The following is a 15,610-nucleotide window of genomic DNA, read 5'->3' on the forward strand; positions in this document are numbered from 1 at the left end:
TAATCTGAAGACAGCCAGTTTCAGCAGAACTTCTGTATGCTTGCTTCTCCTTACATAAAGTTGTGTGTCCAAGAGTGTGCTCTACATGGGGCTGTGTGTTTATCAGCCACACACAGAATCATCACTGCTGCGAGAAATCACGCATATTTCACAACCCGCATGTAAGGCACATGGTTTAATGCAACTTCCAGATGTTGTTCAGATGGACAGCAAGAGGTCCGGTGTTCTTTTCTAAGTTCTCTCCAAAGCAAAAAAGACACAAATACGTTTTAACTGGAAAAGATTCAAAGGTGAAGGAGCCAGAAAAGCTTAAATAACACCGGGGTCCTTAAGCGAGCAGCAATTTCCACGCTGCCCATGTTTTACATAAAAGAACTGCTGGTAGCAGCGCCTTTTCCACACCTTATCCCTTACGAGGGGGTCTGCCCGCCCCGGTCCTTCCGCCCAGCTGTGGCTGTGCCGAGCTCCGCACAGCTCCCAGCAGAGCGCAGCCCCCCGAGCTGCGGCAGCACTTACCGGGCGGAGTCAACGTCCCCTCTTAGCAGCGGGGGACTGCCGAAAACCGGGTTAAAAGTGGCGGGTTTTTGCGCTTTTATTCGCCGCGCAGCTCGCGGAACCGAGTTACCGACCCCGCGCGCTGCGACCCGGCGCTTTCGAAGGTTTTTCTCAGAGAGAAGTAGGAAGGCTAGGCGCGATTGCGAGCGAAGCACCATCCCGTCCCTTCCCTTCCCGTCCCACTCCGTCCCGAGCGCTCGCTGCCGCCCCCCGCTGCCCGCCGCCCCCGCGCCGATCCCTGCGGGCGGGAGGGGGGCGGCCCCGCGAGGCGCGGAGGGAGGGACCATGCGCTGCGGCGGCGACTTTGCTCTTTAAATCGCTGGGCTGTAAAGCGGCTTTGCGGCTGATCTTCGCCACGTGACGCCGCTCGAGGGGTAGCAGCTGCCGCCGCTGCCCGCCCGCTCGCTCCGGCCGGGCCCCAACTTCGGGGAGGCGGCGCGCACGAAGGCGGGCGGAGCGCGGGGCGGGGGCCGGGGCTGCCCGGCGCAGCCGGTGCCGGCGCGCTGGGCGCCCGCGAAGGGTGTCCGATGTCTGGCGGGCTGTGAGCGGCGAGGCGCTGCCGGGCACCATGCAGAAGAGCGTACGGTATAACGAGGGGCACGCCCTGTACCTGGCGCTGCTGGCCCGCAAGGAGGGCACCAAGCGCGGCTACCTGAGCAAGAGGACGGCCGAGGCCAACCGCTGGCACGAGAAGTGGTTCGCCCTTTACCAGAACGTCCTCTTCTACTTCGAGAGCGAGCAGAGCGCCCGGCCCGCCGGCATCTACATGCTGGAGGGCTGCAGCTGCGAGCGGACGCCAGCACCCAAGGGCGCGGCCGCCGGCAGCGCGAAGGACGCGGCGCTGGACAAGCAGGTACCGGAGGCGGGATGGGGGCGGGCGGGGCGTTGCGTAACTGCGAGGGAAGGGCGCGCGGAGCGGCTCTCCTCCTCCCGCCTCACCTGCCGCCTTACTTCCGACGCGTTCTCTTCGTCGAAATCCGCGGGAGCCGCACCTGGCGCGCCCCGCGGAGCCCAACAGGTGTCGGACGGGCTGTCGAGCTGCGGGACCGCAGCGGGCGCTTTCCGTCGGCCGTCGTCCGCCGTGTCCCGCCCGCCCTGCGGCCGTGTCGGCCGCGCGCAGCCCGCGCTGTCCTGAGCGCTGTCCTCTCGGAACGAGAGCTGTGCGCTTCGGCGGCTTGCGGTGACACGCAGCGCGCTTTCTGCGCTGAGGTGCTTTAGCCGCGCTGCGTCCGCCGGTCACACGATGCTGCCAGGTGCGCTTCCATAAGCACTGATCGCCAAGTCTTGAGGGTCCCCCGGGTCAGTCTGAGCTGCCCGCTGCCCTGTCTGTTTTACCTACGCTCGGTTATTGGTAGCGTTGTGAAACTGGCTTGACTGGGGACTGTGTGAAAACAACGCCTTCCCGCCTCTGTTCGTGTGGAGCCCCAAGTTGTGCTTTGGCGGCGATGGGTTTCGGAGCTGTCTGTAGTTAGCAGTTTAGCAGTGCAGAGGTAGCCTAATTTCTGGACAGAATGCTGCATTTTGCTTTTTGTCAAACATCAGTTATGTTTATATTTCTGAAAATGCTGCCTAAAATACGTGATAGACTAATGGATCACTGCTACAAGACAGAAGAGCACCGTCTAGTTTTTTTCTTGAGATCTTAGTCTGAATTTGCAAAGCAGACCGTCAGAAAAAACCCTTCTCCCATTCATCTTTCACATGAGTTTCATAGAATAAAGCTCTTGAGTGTTGCAGCTCTTCCAGACATTAACTCTTTAAAACACACCCTTGTCTGTGTGTTGATGCAGACTCCCGTGTTTGCTAAAGTGTGCTCCCAGTGTGGGCGAAAGTAATCAAGACCAAAAAGAATGAAGAAGTATTTGAAATGTTTTTGCTTCTTTTTACTTAAAACCCATGCTTATCTTCTTCCAGGCATACAGTAATAAGATGTGAGCCTTCCGTTTGGTGACAGAGGAAGACAAATTTATTTTAATCAGATGCTAATGAAAACTCTGTGTTACACATTTTAACTGCTGGCAGTGTAAGAATAGTGCCTCTATTTAATTTTGCTTTAATTTAACCTCACAAATGTAATAATGGAATGGAAAAAAAAAACAAACCCAAAAGTTGGACCTCATCTTTTCACAAATCAGATCAATCTTTACTAAGGGACAGAAGAAAAAAAAGCTCTCAGAGTTTTAATTGCTGGGATTGTTTAGACACCAGAGTGGTTTGTGCAGAGGAATTACACAGAGAAAGAACAATTAATTACACAAGAGTTTCATCAACATTCTTTGAATTAACATTTGGAGCTACAATGCATTTTCTTTGTTATGTAGCCAAAGATGTATTTTCCTTAGTTTTCCCATTCTTTTTAGTTTGATATGCTTTTGTCTTTTATATCATTTAGCAATTAATGTGTCAGACCAAAACTGCTGAGAGGTGTTTGGAGTTGAGTGGAGAGAGTGCTGGCATTGTGCTTTGGTATCCAGGAGCCTGTATTTTAGGCAGCAGATGCATTTAGGCTTGGATATGTGGCTCCCAGCAGGCACAGCAGCTTAATTACTTCACATTGAGCCATGCTGGTGCTGTTAGTTCTCCCAACTGTCCATCATGAAGGAACATAAAGTATTAAGGAACAGTCATGCTGTTTTGCAAAAGATGCCAGTAAGATTTTTTAGGTAACTGAAAATAATCAGAGCTTTAAAAATTTCAAGGACTATGAGCTTTTTTTCTCTTTTGCTTAAAGATATGAGTATACTTTTTGCTTCAGAGTCCTTCAGGATGCTCGTTTTGAAAGTACAGTACATTTCTCAATATTAAAAAGTTGCACAGTGCATGAATCAGTTGATATTCTGTGAGTATGGCACTGAACCAAGTGTGCTGTGGATACTCGTGATTTTCAGGGAAAGTTTCAATTTAAAAATAGTGTTTTGATCTCCCTCAAGTTTTAGGAGCGATTTTGCAAATGCTAAGCGGTTGTTGCTATCCACTCTGATTTCACTTCAAAATTATTTCGGGGAAGAACACATTGAAACTGAGAGCAGTGTGGAACGAGTGTTGTTTCAAAACAGCGAATTATGACACAGAAATACTACATTTGAAAAGCTTAAATTCTGATGTGAGTTAAAATGCTTTTCCCCCGCAGGAACCACAGAGAGCAAACAAGTGCAGGTCCCAACAGCTGCTCCTCTGTGACAGTGACAGAGATGATGAGAATGAGTTTCAGCTTTTCTGTCAGAGATTCTAGACAGAGATTGGGTTTGTATCAGTGTGTGGCTTGCCTCTTTCAGAAGTTAAAATCCTTAAAGTAAGCTTTTTCCAGTATTTCATAAGAGAACAGTGCTTGCTATCTAGCAGTTCACTTCTTTTTTTAAAGACTATTGGGAATGTGTGTACTGGAACATAAATATTTTTGTCTTCTCTAGGAGGGTAACTGTTTATTAGTTTGTTTTGTAGCTCTAGTCTGAATACATCAAAATATCCCAATCTGGTAATTAATAACTGTCCTAGTGTGCTTAAGTTTGTGAATTTCTATGATTTGAGCAGAGACTATTGTTTGTATCTTGCTTAATCTTCCTCCCACTTAGCAAAATTAAATGCAGCATTAAGTCCATGTCCCCACAGATTAACAGAATCCAATTATTTGAATTTTTGCTGCTTGCTGTAGCTGTGTATTTATTTTATAAAGGACATTGTGATTTTTTTCAGTTTTTGAAACCTCACTGTTTTCTATATGTTCCTGGAGTTAATGAAGGCATATGCCATTAGCAGCTTTTACTGCACCTCTCTGCTAATACAGCATACATAAAATCTGGCAAAAATGCTCAAAGATTATTTTATCTGAAGATACAATAACTTAAAAGCTCATCTCCTAACTTCTAATAGGCCAGGAAAATTCCTCCGTCACTCAGCGTCCTGTGTCCGTTACCTTGCTCCTCAGGCATCTGTAAGGTCTTATCTTCTTGACAAGGCAGGTTACCAGGTTCAGCTGTAGTGCTGTCCGTAAATTGTACTGCTTGTGTGCAGGCACATAGCTTCTTTGGAAGTTCCATTGGACAGGTCCAGCATAGATGCCCAAGTTTTAGACATTTGTTACAGAATTTCAAAGAGAATAGATGAATTTGCTTTCTCACTGTCTGGTAGTTCAGGTGGAAGAGGTTCTGTAATAGGTAACACAGAGTATTAACAGAGGTGTTGCTTTGAGTAAAAACATTCTTGCATTGTAAAGGGTGTTCTTGTTTTGTTTTCTTTTGGGTTGGCTGTGGGTTGTGTTAGTTATTTATTTATTTTTTGTTTTGTTCTGGTGGACTACCTTCAAAAAAGTGGCCAGTGGGAAAGATTTAAGATGTGAAAACGCTAATCCCAATAGTGTTAATAAGACTTTCTTATAAAAGACTCTCTGAATGGCTCTTGCACGAAGGCAGTTTTATTCTAACTGGCTCTTAATTACTTCTCCAGATAAATTCTATTCCTTTCCTTGTCATTTCTGGACCATCGTAAGACAGTATGGTTTTGTGAACATAAGTGCAAAACTCACCTTCACATATGGTTAAACAGTAACCAAGAAATGAGCTGCTGACATGGCCTCCTGCTTAATACTTAACACTGTATTGGACTGGTTGCCTCTGGCTCTTCATGGAGAGTTATGAATTGGATTTGCAGCGTACTTTCTGGCCTAGGGCAACAGACAGTAAATAAATAGAACAGTTTAGTTATTCTGATCTCTAAGTTGATTGAACGTTGCTACATGATACATGTTTAGGATTTTTGCTAGCTTGGTAATGAGTATATTTTGAGAATAAAAAGAACAGAAAATAATGCCATGGCCATACTTACTATGGCATATTGCCAAAGTGTAGGCATTTTTAAGTATTTAATTCTAACCCTTGGAATGATATATTTCTGCAGTATTTTAAAAAAAAAAAAAAGTAGCTTATAACTGCAAATATGGGGAATGTCCCTATGTGGGGAATACCTCTGAGAAATGAGTTATAGGTAGGATGAGGTTATTTTTGAGATGCCTTCCTATTTAAAAGTTAGCTAAATCCACACAGATGTAATTTGTAGAATACAGGTGTCCTTCAGTAGTTTAATATTAAGTTTTGGCTACCTTACTCTATGTTAGTCGACTTTGATCCAGAAGGTGACAATGATCCATTGTTTTCTGTCTATAAATGTTGGTCACACTCAGAAAGACAGTGTTAAGAACATTGGAAGTGTGGCAGCAATACCAAAATCAGTGGGTTCAAAGTAGTGTTGAAGGGAAATCACAACATGACATCCTTGATGACTCTCTGTGAGGTGCTGTAACATTCTGATGGTATGATGGAAAAGCATGCTCCTTAGTTGAAGTATTGCGAAAGTATGATCCCAAATGGCGAACATCGTTTGGCAAAGTCTTGTTACAGGGAATGCTGGGATTTCCCTGTAGCCAACAAGTGAGATACCAACAAGAGAAAGACTGGAAGCACGTAAAATTAGAACTTCATCCCGGATCATCATGACCATAAAATGTTGCATAGGTTCTTACAGTGCCAGAATTTGTTCTACCTTTACAGGCTTCACCATCGCACAAAGGCTGTACAAAATGCCTGAAGCTGATGCAGGTACAGCGGTATAACTTGTTTTTAAAATGTGAATTGTTTCATGTCAATTTAACATGAATTTCATTCTTCTTGATGGTGAATGCTGATACTTTTTTCCCCTCATTTTGTTTCTGTGTTTCTGTTAGTAGAATTGCACACATTTCACTTGATTCCTCAAGAATTTTTAGGAATGTGTGGGAAACAAACAAAAAATTCTGAGTATAAAAATAGCAAATCTGTCCCTAATCTGGTGGATAATTATGCTCCATCCATGTTCAATTGACTTCATTTAGCTTTTAATTATAAAATATATTGTTTTCTCTTTCATCATCATCCACACATATCTGTAAAAACGTAGCTTGTTTCCCAGCCACATGCTGGCTATACCAGTTTCTAACTGCTCACTTGAAAAGAGGTCAAGGCAGGTCTTCGCTTATTTCTGTGGTAATCTGACAACGTTATTACAGTATTTTCATGTATTATGTATAGCAGTGTCATCATTAGCAGAGCTTTTTTGATCACCTTGCTGAGGATTTTCCATTCTAAGAATGTGTGTATGGTAAAATGGGCTGGAATTTCTCACTTTGGCCACATGTATTACAATCACCAGTCTTGTTTTTGTCACTTGCAATATGTCTGCATTGCCAACTAGTTTGTACAGAGAAGGAAGGGACAGGTCTTGTTCTAGTGCATCATTTTGTGATTCCTGGCACGTGTACCCACAGTGCATCCCTACCAGCAGTGATGTCCTACCCAGCTGGTAGTGCATACTAGTTGTGTGGAGAGCTGATTGCAGCACCTTTTGCCCTCATTAAAAGTGGCACTCTGGATTGTGTCCCACTTTTTCACCTTATCTTGACTTCACTTGGAGGATGGCTGCTCTGGGTGTCAGTGCAGAGCTGGTGCAGTATTCTCCACAAATCGATATATAAATGTGAAGCAGATTTGCATCAAAAAGAACTGCTATGCTACGTTAGTAAGTGGTTAATGTAGACCTAATGTGGCTGGTGAAGATAATGAGGTCTGAAAACATCCATCCACAGGTTTTGGCTGCTCTTAGCAACAGATTTTGCTGCTAGCTTTCGTGTACTTCTCTAAACCCACTGCTATGAAGCAAATTTGATGCCGTGTCTCCAATGCTAACTTGTTTTTCAGTGTGAATGTTCTAAGCTTTCTCATTTTGTGCTTACAAGGTGGTGTGATGTTCAAATTTAGGTACTGTTTGATAGATGTGATAGAGTGCTGTAAGGTTAGATTTTGTTTGAACTGAAAACAGTACTATTGTTGCTTTCTTTTTGTCTGCGATAACAATTTAGGAAGACAGTGTTATTGGTCTGTTCAGAAAGTTAAAACAAAATGAGATTCCACATAGTACCTCTTTTCAGCTTTTCTGTCTGGCAGCCATTACCAATGCTGATTGAAGGATGGGATTTTATTTAGCACACTGGCTCTGCACTAGGTGCCTGGGAACATATGCTTACAATTTAGCTTCCAAACGCTTTTTGACTTGCCAATCCCGTAAGGATTTCTGTTTGAAGTACAAAATCAGTATACGTAAAAGCAGAGGCTTCCCAGAGTCGATCTAGCTATTTCAATGTCTTCATTCTTTTCCGCAAGTTCAGAACTGAGCATTTTATTAGGAAATGATTATAAACTACTGACTGAATGCAGGGGTATCATTGTAAGTGATTTTACTTCCACTGTTCGCTAGTGCAGACAGCTTTATTCAGTTCCACTTCTTCTTTTGTAAATATGCATCATGTCTTCAATTTCAATGCCTTATTTATTGAAAAAAATTGGAATTAATTTCTGTCTCTCTCTAGTGGTTCTCCCTTCTCACAATGCTGCAGGACAATAACTTTTGTACATTCTTTGCCTGTGGATCTTTGGCTGCAGTGTGATGGCTGATTAATGGAAATTATCCACCTTTTAATCATTCTGTAGTGTGACAGTGTGGGTGAAGTTCCTAAATCACTGCAAGATTTCCATTGCACAGCTGCATCCTCTGCAATCTCTTGAAGTCTGCAGGTCATTATGGTGCTGTTGTTAAATACTCTGCATTTATTTAGCATTCTTTAAAGAAATTATAAATACTCTGCAAATGTCCATATATTTAAATTGACATGGAGTAGGATGCTGCTTGGGTAGCTTTAGGCAGCCCATGTGAGCTGATAGAGGGAGGACTAGAGAATGATTCACTCCAGCATAAAAGGGACATCAGCATTGGTTAAACCGAATGGACTCCACTGACACTGTCTGAGTTGCAGCTTACTGTAATATCAACTTAGTTGCCTGGCATGCAGGCACCTATATTCCAGGCATGTTACATGATGTGTTCTGCTGCTGGCATGGAGAACAGGCTTTTTATTTTTTTTCTTTTCCCTACCCAACCATGAGATCTTAGTGCTTGTGGGTGTAGACAAAGTTCTGAAATCTCCAATGCTGGTGTGAAGATGCACAACAATGCTGCTGTTTTTTGGTCAATATTTTTATTATGTTCTGGATTCTCACATGTTGGAAGTTCAGAAGTATTGAGTGGGACAGTATTTCTTCTTCTGCTTTTCTTTCTCTCCTTTACACAAATTGTTTCTCCTGTTTCAGCACATGTTAAAGCTTCTGTATACTTCTCTGGAATTGTGGAAATCATGGTTAGTGATTTTGACAGAATCTCTGTAATTTCTCTAGAATTTGGTAATTCATTTTAACTTCACACATTCATGGATGTTCAAGTATGACTAGAAAATTGCCATCTTTTTTAATTCTAATTGAATCCTCTTCCATTTGGCACAAAGAGCAATTTCAGAGAAATATTAAAAATGCTGCTTCCTGATAAATTCTTTGTGGGGAAGTTCAAAGTTGTGGACCATCTGCAAAACTCCGTTAGCAGAAAGAAAGACTGACAGAAAAGAGAAGGAATCAATCACTGACTGCAGTGCAATACTGTCACTAGTCACACAGATGTTTGTGTGTGCAGATAAAGGGAAAGTCAGTATTTGAGATGATAACACTCCTACTGCGTTTGATGCATAAATCCTCTTGCCTATTTCTAGGGCTTGACCAGGAACATCAGGCAAACAAGGGCTGTTGAACAATATTCCTGGGTTGGTTCTCTGTCTCACCTGTGTAATTTGTCAGGGGTATTTGTCAGGAATTTTGTAACTTTTGGTTTGTAGCTTCCTTGACACAAGAAGTACATGTTGATTAAGGGCAATACAAGCTGAGCTTGGGAATAGTGGAGGGGAGGTGCCATAGAAAATACAGATGAATTTGTCATTCCAGGCTTTCTTCTTCTTTTTTTCTTTTCTTCAAGCTGCAAGCCAGCACGGCATGCTTACAGTAATAAGTGGGCAGTGGAATCTGTTGCGTTTTGAGTGCAAACAGGGCTACAGGTTGTTAACAGATCTTTTTTTTTTTTTCTTTTTTTTTTTTTCTGGCTGATCAGTTTCACACTGCATCTAAAATTCAGAACAGCAGGAGCTGCAAATACCTTGATAGAAATGCTTGGCTAAACAGACTGGACTAGAAGAGGCTGTAAGCATTAAACTGTATCCCCTTTCTGAACTACCACTAGAATCCAAGAATATCAATACAAGTATAAAACCTACTGGAGAGGGAGTTATGTGCCTTGTCTCTTTCTAGTGATTATCCCAGACTGGGATAGTTGTCAGCTGCTGCTCTCACATTGTCAGCCCAGTTCAACTCTGTTCCTGTAGCTGTTTTCTGTTAGTGTATGTTTAGGTGGAGTATTGTCCTTTTCTGTGAAGCCCTATGAGTTGTATTCTCACAGTGTACGAACAGGCATTAGAGTTGTAAGATCGGCACCCAGTATTCCAAAGGGAATGGAGCTGAGGCTTCTTGGGCAGCCTAGTAGTCACCCTTTCTTCTCTGTAATAATGTGATATATTCCGTCAGATATGTTTCTTTCCTTGGACTACTTTCTCATTAAGAGAAAAATTGGGATTATGTCCCAAAGAAGGTAATTCTCTGTCAGTCTTTCCTATTTTACCCCTCCTTCTCTAAAGAGTAGTAGTACGTGAGATGTGAGACTGTATAACAGAATCACATAATTGCAGGGGAAAGTGACCTCAAGAGGTCATCAAGACCAAACCTCATCCTAAAGCGGGTACCCTGCAACAGGTCAACAGATCGATGCCCAGAGGGGTCTTGAATATCTCCATAGGAGAGTCCACAACCTCTTTGGACAACTTGTTCTAGTGCTCTGTCATCCTCACCTTAAAGTTCTTCCACACATTTGTGTGGAACTTCCTATGTTCAAGTTTTAGGCCACTGCCTCTTGTCTTACCATTATGCACTACTGAGAAGAGCTTGACCTCATAAGGAAGAGAAAAGGTGAAAACCCTGGTGGGAACTGGATCTTTTGCCTAGAATCCCCGTGAAATTTTGTTAAAATCATATACCTGAGGCATTTTACAAGGGGTTATTAATCATTCCTCATTTTGGTTACCTGATGTCAAACAGGAGCTTGGCAATCAAAGGTAGAACTGTACTCTGTGAAATTTATAATTAAAACTAATAGAAGTGCCTTCTAGGCATAAAAAGCTGATAATTTCTCAGATCTGCATCAAAACTGTGTTGCTATTGCTGAAATGAGTGATTCTTGTATTGACCATTTTAGCACTGCTGCCTTCTTACCTCATGCTGCTGTGAAAATAAATGTTTATTTTAAGAAAGCATCTGAATGATGTAATGAGGAAGGTCATAGGATAGCATGTAAACAGTTTCTGAACTATTTCTACTTAGTCTGCAATAAAGTACGGAAGACATTCAAGAATTAAGAGAAAGCAAAGCATGAAATTGTGTAGTAAAAGATTATAACCAATACCCTTGCAGATCTCGTACTAAAGCTACTAAATCTGGTAATAATGCACATCTGCTTCAAATGTGGCACTTCTCCTAACCTCTGTTTACTTGGCTTTGTCATCTAATGCCAAAGACTAATGAGCCTCAGTACCATCTTCCCTAAGAAACAAATCTAAAGCATGAAAGTCATGTATAAATGGATGTAGAAGATGAAGTGTTTTGATTGGGTAGATGGAGACAATTTGTTCTACTGCGGGTTTGTTATTGTGATGGGTGTGAGCTTGCAGGTCGTAGTCTAATTCTATTCAGATTTGTGTTGCTTGCTGCAGATGGAAGTTTCGTAAGTGCATTACTTGGTGGCCTGAGGGAAAGCCGACTTAGCTCGTGTCCAGTATTGTACAGTCCAAAATGTTCAGCGACCTGAGAGAGTGCTGTCATCAGCAGTATGAAAATTGCTGCAGACCTACAGAAAAGTAAATTCTTCGCAACCTATACTAATATTACAGTGCTTTAAAGAGAACGATTCTCCCTTACTGCTCTACTGCATTCTTGTAGCTTAGCAGCAGTACGTTGGCTGCGTGCCATCCAAGTGAACCAAGTAAAGGCAACCACTCAGACTGACAATTTTAAGTAACACCAAGTGGTTCCATGTGAAATAAATAAATGCATTTACCTTCCATAGAAGGGCAGAAAATGCAAGTGTGTTTCCTGTTCTGATTTTAAATAGATTTTCTGAAAGTTCATGGGCATTCTGCAAATACTGCTTCAATTTTTTTTACTCAAGTTAATTTTTATTTTTTTGAGGACATCTAAATGCATTCATGTTGTATGTGTGCTGATAGGCTGGGTAGTAAGGAGTTCTTTGGAGTCAGTGTGTTCTGTGTACATTTGCATCCTGAGCCCCTTGCTGTCCGTGGCCTCCTGCTAAATCAGCTTCTTGACTGCCCTACTTCCCCTGTAGTACAACGGGCCTAATAGTGCTTCCCATATGTTAGCATATGGGTAACACCATCTGCATGGGGATATTTGTTTATCCTTGCAGTATTTTAGGGTATTCATCTGTAGTTTAATGGGAGAACACAAAAGTTAGTTGTGAAGGTGTGTGTGTGTGTGTGTAGTACTTAATTGCAGAACATACAGCTGTGCTAGCTGTGCTCTAATTAGTGACCTTACTTCCCTCTGCTGGGTATGCACCTTAGCAATTTATACTGCAGATGAAATGATCTCGTTGATCTTGTTGACCTGAATTGTACCACCTCTTGTTGATGCACTTAACTGAAATTGTATAGTTTCTCTCTTTCTTTTTCTTTTTCTGGAACTGTAATAGCTAATGATTAAGGACATCAATTATATTTAATTATAGCATGGTATCTGTTAATGGTACTTACACTAGCAGGGTGTCTCTTCTCTGCTAAAAGTATGATTTTTGTAATGATTGAAACTCCTTACTAGGCTCATAATATATTGTACACACATCTTTTTAATGCCTTTGTTTTTGTCTTTCCCTTTGGCAGACACTTTGCCTTGTATAAACTTCAGGCTGCTTGTTAGTCAGATTTCTGCCCCATGAATACTAAGGCAGTGCCTCTAAGTTGCTTTGTGGGTTCAGCATGGAGCAATGCTGTGAGTTTGTGTAGTCTCTATATTGCTCTCATTCACGTTTAGTGAGAAAATGCTTCAATGTACTACCAGGAAGGAACGTATGAACAAGAGTAAGATACTGTGCATTTTGTTACTCATGGCTTCCAAATGCATCATGTCTTTTTTGCCCACCAGTTCCTCTAGCTTCCAGGGCAAGAACATTTTATTACTCAGTTTGCTGAGTAATTCTGACTTTCTACTGTTGTTTCCAGGGGCAGTGGGGAAGTGTAAACAATGAAATCCTTTTGTTCTGACAATGGTGTGCTTTATGTTACTGAAATAAAACAAAGGATTTCATCTGATTTACTCATTTTGCATGGAACAAGCTTGGAAGAAAATACTGTAGTACAACCTGCAGTACAAGACCTGCATAACCATTGGTGAGAGTACATTGGAAGGTGTAGACTGCCTCACTGAGTAAAGCTGTAGTATTTATAGTCTTTCTGGGAGCTTGTTTTCATATAATCATAGAATGGCTTTGTTTGGATGGGACCTCAAAGATGATGATCCAGTTCCAACGCCTGGCCATGGGCAGGGCTGCTGACCGCTCCTATCTAGTGCTTGTGGGATGTTTCCCTGTGATTGGGCTCCCTGGTGACCACATTATGATTTGGCCTCTTATTTTCTTATTTCATATCTTGGCTACTTGGTCATGCTATTATCACATTTCCTTACTTTTAATTTTCTGGCTCAGGTCTACGTAAGTCCCTCTGAAAGTAATGCCTCCTATTTAATTCCATAGAATCTACAACCAATACAAAGAACACAATGACCCCATTTGATAGAGCAAATTCTCACCTACAAAATGGTATTTTTCAACACAGTCACCACCATCAGCAATGCAGTTTCAGCAATGATGAAGAACCTGCATGCTTCTCTTGTAACAATCTACGCCTGTGCAAGTGACCTGTTGATACTGCCGAAATGCACCACCCACTGCCTCACTGTGCTCAGAGCTGCCAGTGGTCTCTGTAAATGTTCAGCAATGAATGTAACTGTAAATGAGTCAGTGAATGTCAGTGGGTGCCATTTTTTCTGCATGGAGGACTTCAGTGATAAACCATTGCTCAACATGTACTTCCGTGCCAGATACCGTTCTGTCAGGATGTTCCTCTGCTGCCATCTGTCACACAGCAGCAGCATGTAACAGAAGACTGGTGGGAAGATTCACCTCTACTTGCATACCACCAGCATCTGCCGCAGTCACTGTGAGCCAAAATCATAAAATAGGAGGCACTACATTCAGAGCAACCCTCGTCTGTGTCACTGTGTTGCTCTCCATTACAGCCCGATTTCTTTCTGAATTTCCCTTTGTCCTTTACTTACCTGTACTGTTTGTAACGGTGGCTTTTTTGTTTATTCTTTTTTTTTTAATGTAAAATAGGGGAATACCTGCTACACCATCAATAAAACTAGAACCTCCCCAGGCAGTTAAACATTATGATGGTTTATTCTTACTGTATTTACTTTTATAAAAATGAATGAGTGATAACTATTTCATCAAAAGCATAGAATCAAATGTTTCTCCTTTACACTGTGTACATCCGCAGTAATTTCACTGGAGTGGGTTATTTAAACTAAGTGAATTCTCTAAACATTTCAAGTGGAACTAGATACCTCATCTGCTCTAATAACATGTATTTTTTAATTAGGCTTGATCAGCTGCCTTTTTTTTTTTTTTTTTTTTTTTTTTCCCTCTGATGATCTTTCTTTATTTGAAGTTATTTTTAAGTAACCCCAGTCAGGAAGGATATGATTGGGGTGGAGTTCAATGGGAAATATAGACAATTAATGGAAAACATTTGGGAAAGAGTCTGGGGAGCTTCCAAAGAAGAAAATCAAATGCAATTGACTCACTTGTTTACAGATACTTATCAAAATCAGGTTGCCCTCTTACCCTCTTGGAAAAAAAGAAAAAAAAGAATTAAAAAAAAAAACAAAAAACAAAAAACAAAAAAACAAAAAAAACCAACCCAAAACACTAATGTAGCTACAGCAGATTATTTTATTTATTTTTATTACTAATAATATCCAATCTGCATTTGTTGTACATATTCAACCTGCGCCTTTTAATACAAGTTATTCAGGTCTTGAGAATGTCAGCTTACGCAAATTTTTAGTTACTATTTGGGATGCTGAAGTATGTCAGATCTGCTTCAACACCTCTGGGTTTTTGTGAACTGAGAATAATATGCCTGAGAATAATACAAAGCTGCTAAGGCATTAATATGGAAAATAATAGTCTAGAGATTCTGCCATTCCCTCTTATTTTTGAGGGTTAGAATGTAGCAATAAAGACTATGAAACATCGTAATTTCATGAGTGTTTTTCTAGTTTTCGAAGTAAGGAATTAAAAGTGAGTAGTTGAGAACACATCCTGTCACTAGGGGTGGGTATACATGATTACTGTGTTTGTGTTGAACAAAAACTGTTTCGTAGCACCAATTTTTATGTTTATAGCTGTGAATAAAAACAGTCAAACAAAAATTTTATTTGCCTTTCTCCCAGCAAATAAACTGTCACTAATTCTTCTGTCTCCTGACCTGTCCCTTCTCCATTATCAGTTAACTGCATTAGGCATCTTGGATCTGTCATTGGCTTGAAGTGCTGTTTGACAGGAACTGCAGAATTCTATTACGTAGGTGTTGTTATCTGTTACTTAAGCTGTCTCCTCTAGTATTTGATAAGATGCACAGTGTTGTAAACTGTTCTGAGATAAATAAATTCATGTGTCGGTCAAAGCCTTACTAACCAAATTTTGCTCTGAAGTCAGAATTGTGATGGATAACATGTGAGCTCATCCCATTCCTGGGTGGGAAGAACTTATGTGTATCATCAAAAATACCAGAATACCCTTCCTTTCAAGTGATGATGCAGTGGGCTTGGTGCATTTAAACCATAACAGCCGTTTGGGTGTACAGAAAAGCTAAATTAGAAGCCGCTTGTATGTGTGGAAGCCAAAGTTGTATAACAGTAGGCGTCTCTGAGCTTGTTGCCTGGTTTACCATACACAGACATGGGAA

At 41.7% G+C, this 15,610-nt stretch overlaps 1 protein-coding gene across 3 annotated transcripts in view; it reads left to right on the top strand.

Moving 5' to 3' along the window:
- The first annotated feature begins 1,029 nt into the window (after nucleotides 1–1,029).
- Nucleotides 1,030–15,610, top strand: part of RASGRF2 (Ras protein specific guanine nucleotide releasing factor 2) — a 124,021-nt gene continuing 109,440 nt past the window's right edge. For all 3 annotated transcript variants that reach the window (XM_052700508.1, XM_052700510.1, XM_052700511.1), the window contains exon 1: nucleotides 1,030–1,408. In XM_052700508.1, the coding sequence (XP_052556468.1) occupies nucleotides 1,124–1,408 (285 nt within the window). In that variant the 5' untranslated portion in view covers nucleotides 1,030–1,123. The remainder of the gene's footprint in view (nucleotides 1,409–15,610) is intronic.

Source organism: Tympanuchus pallidicinctus, unplaced genomic scaffold, assembly GCF_026119805.1.
Source record: "Tympanuchus pallidicinctus isolate F22 unplaced genomic scaffold, pur_lepc_1.0 scaffold4, whole genome shotgun sequence".
Taxonomy (NCBI): Eukaryota; Metazoa; Chordata; class Aves; order Galliformes; family Phasianidae; genus Tympanuchus; species Tympanuchus pallidicinctus.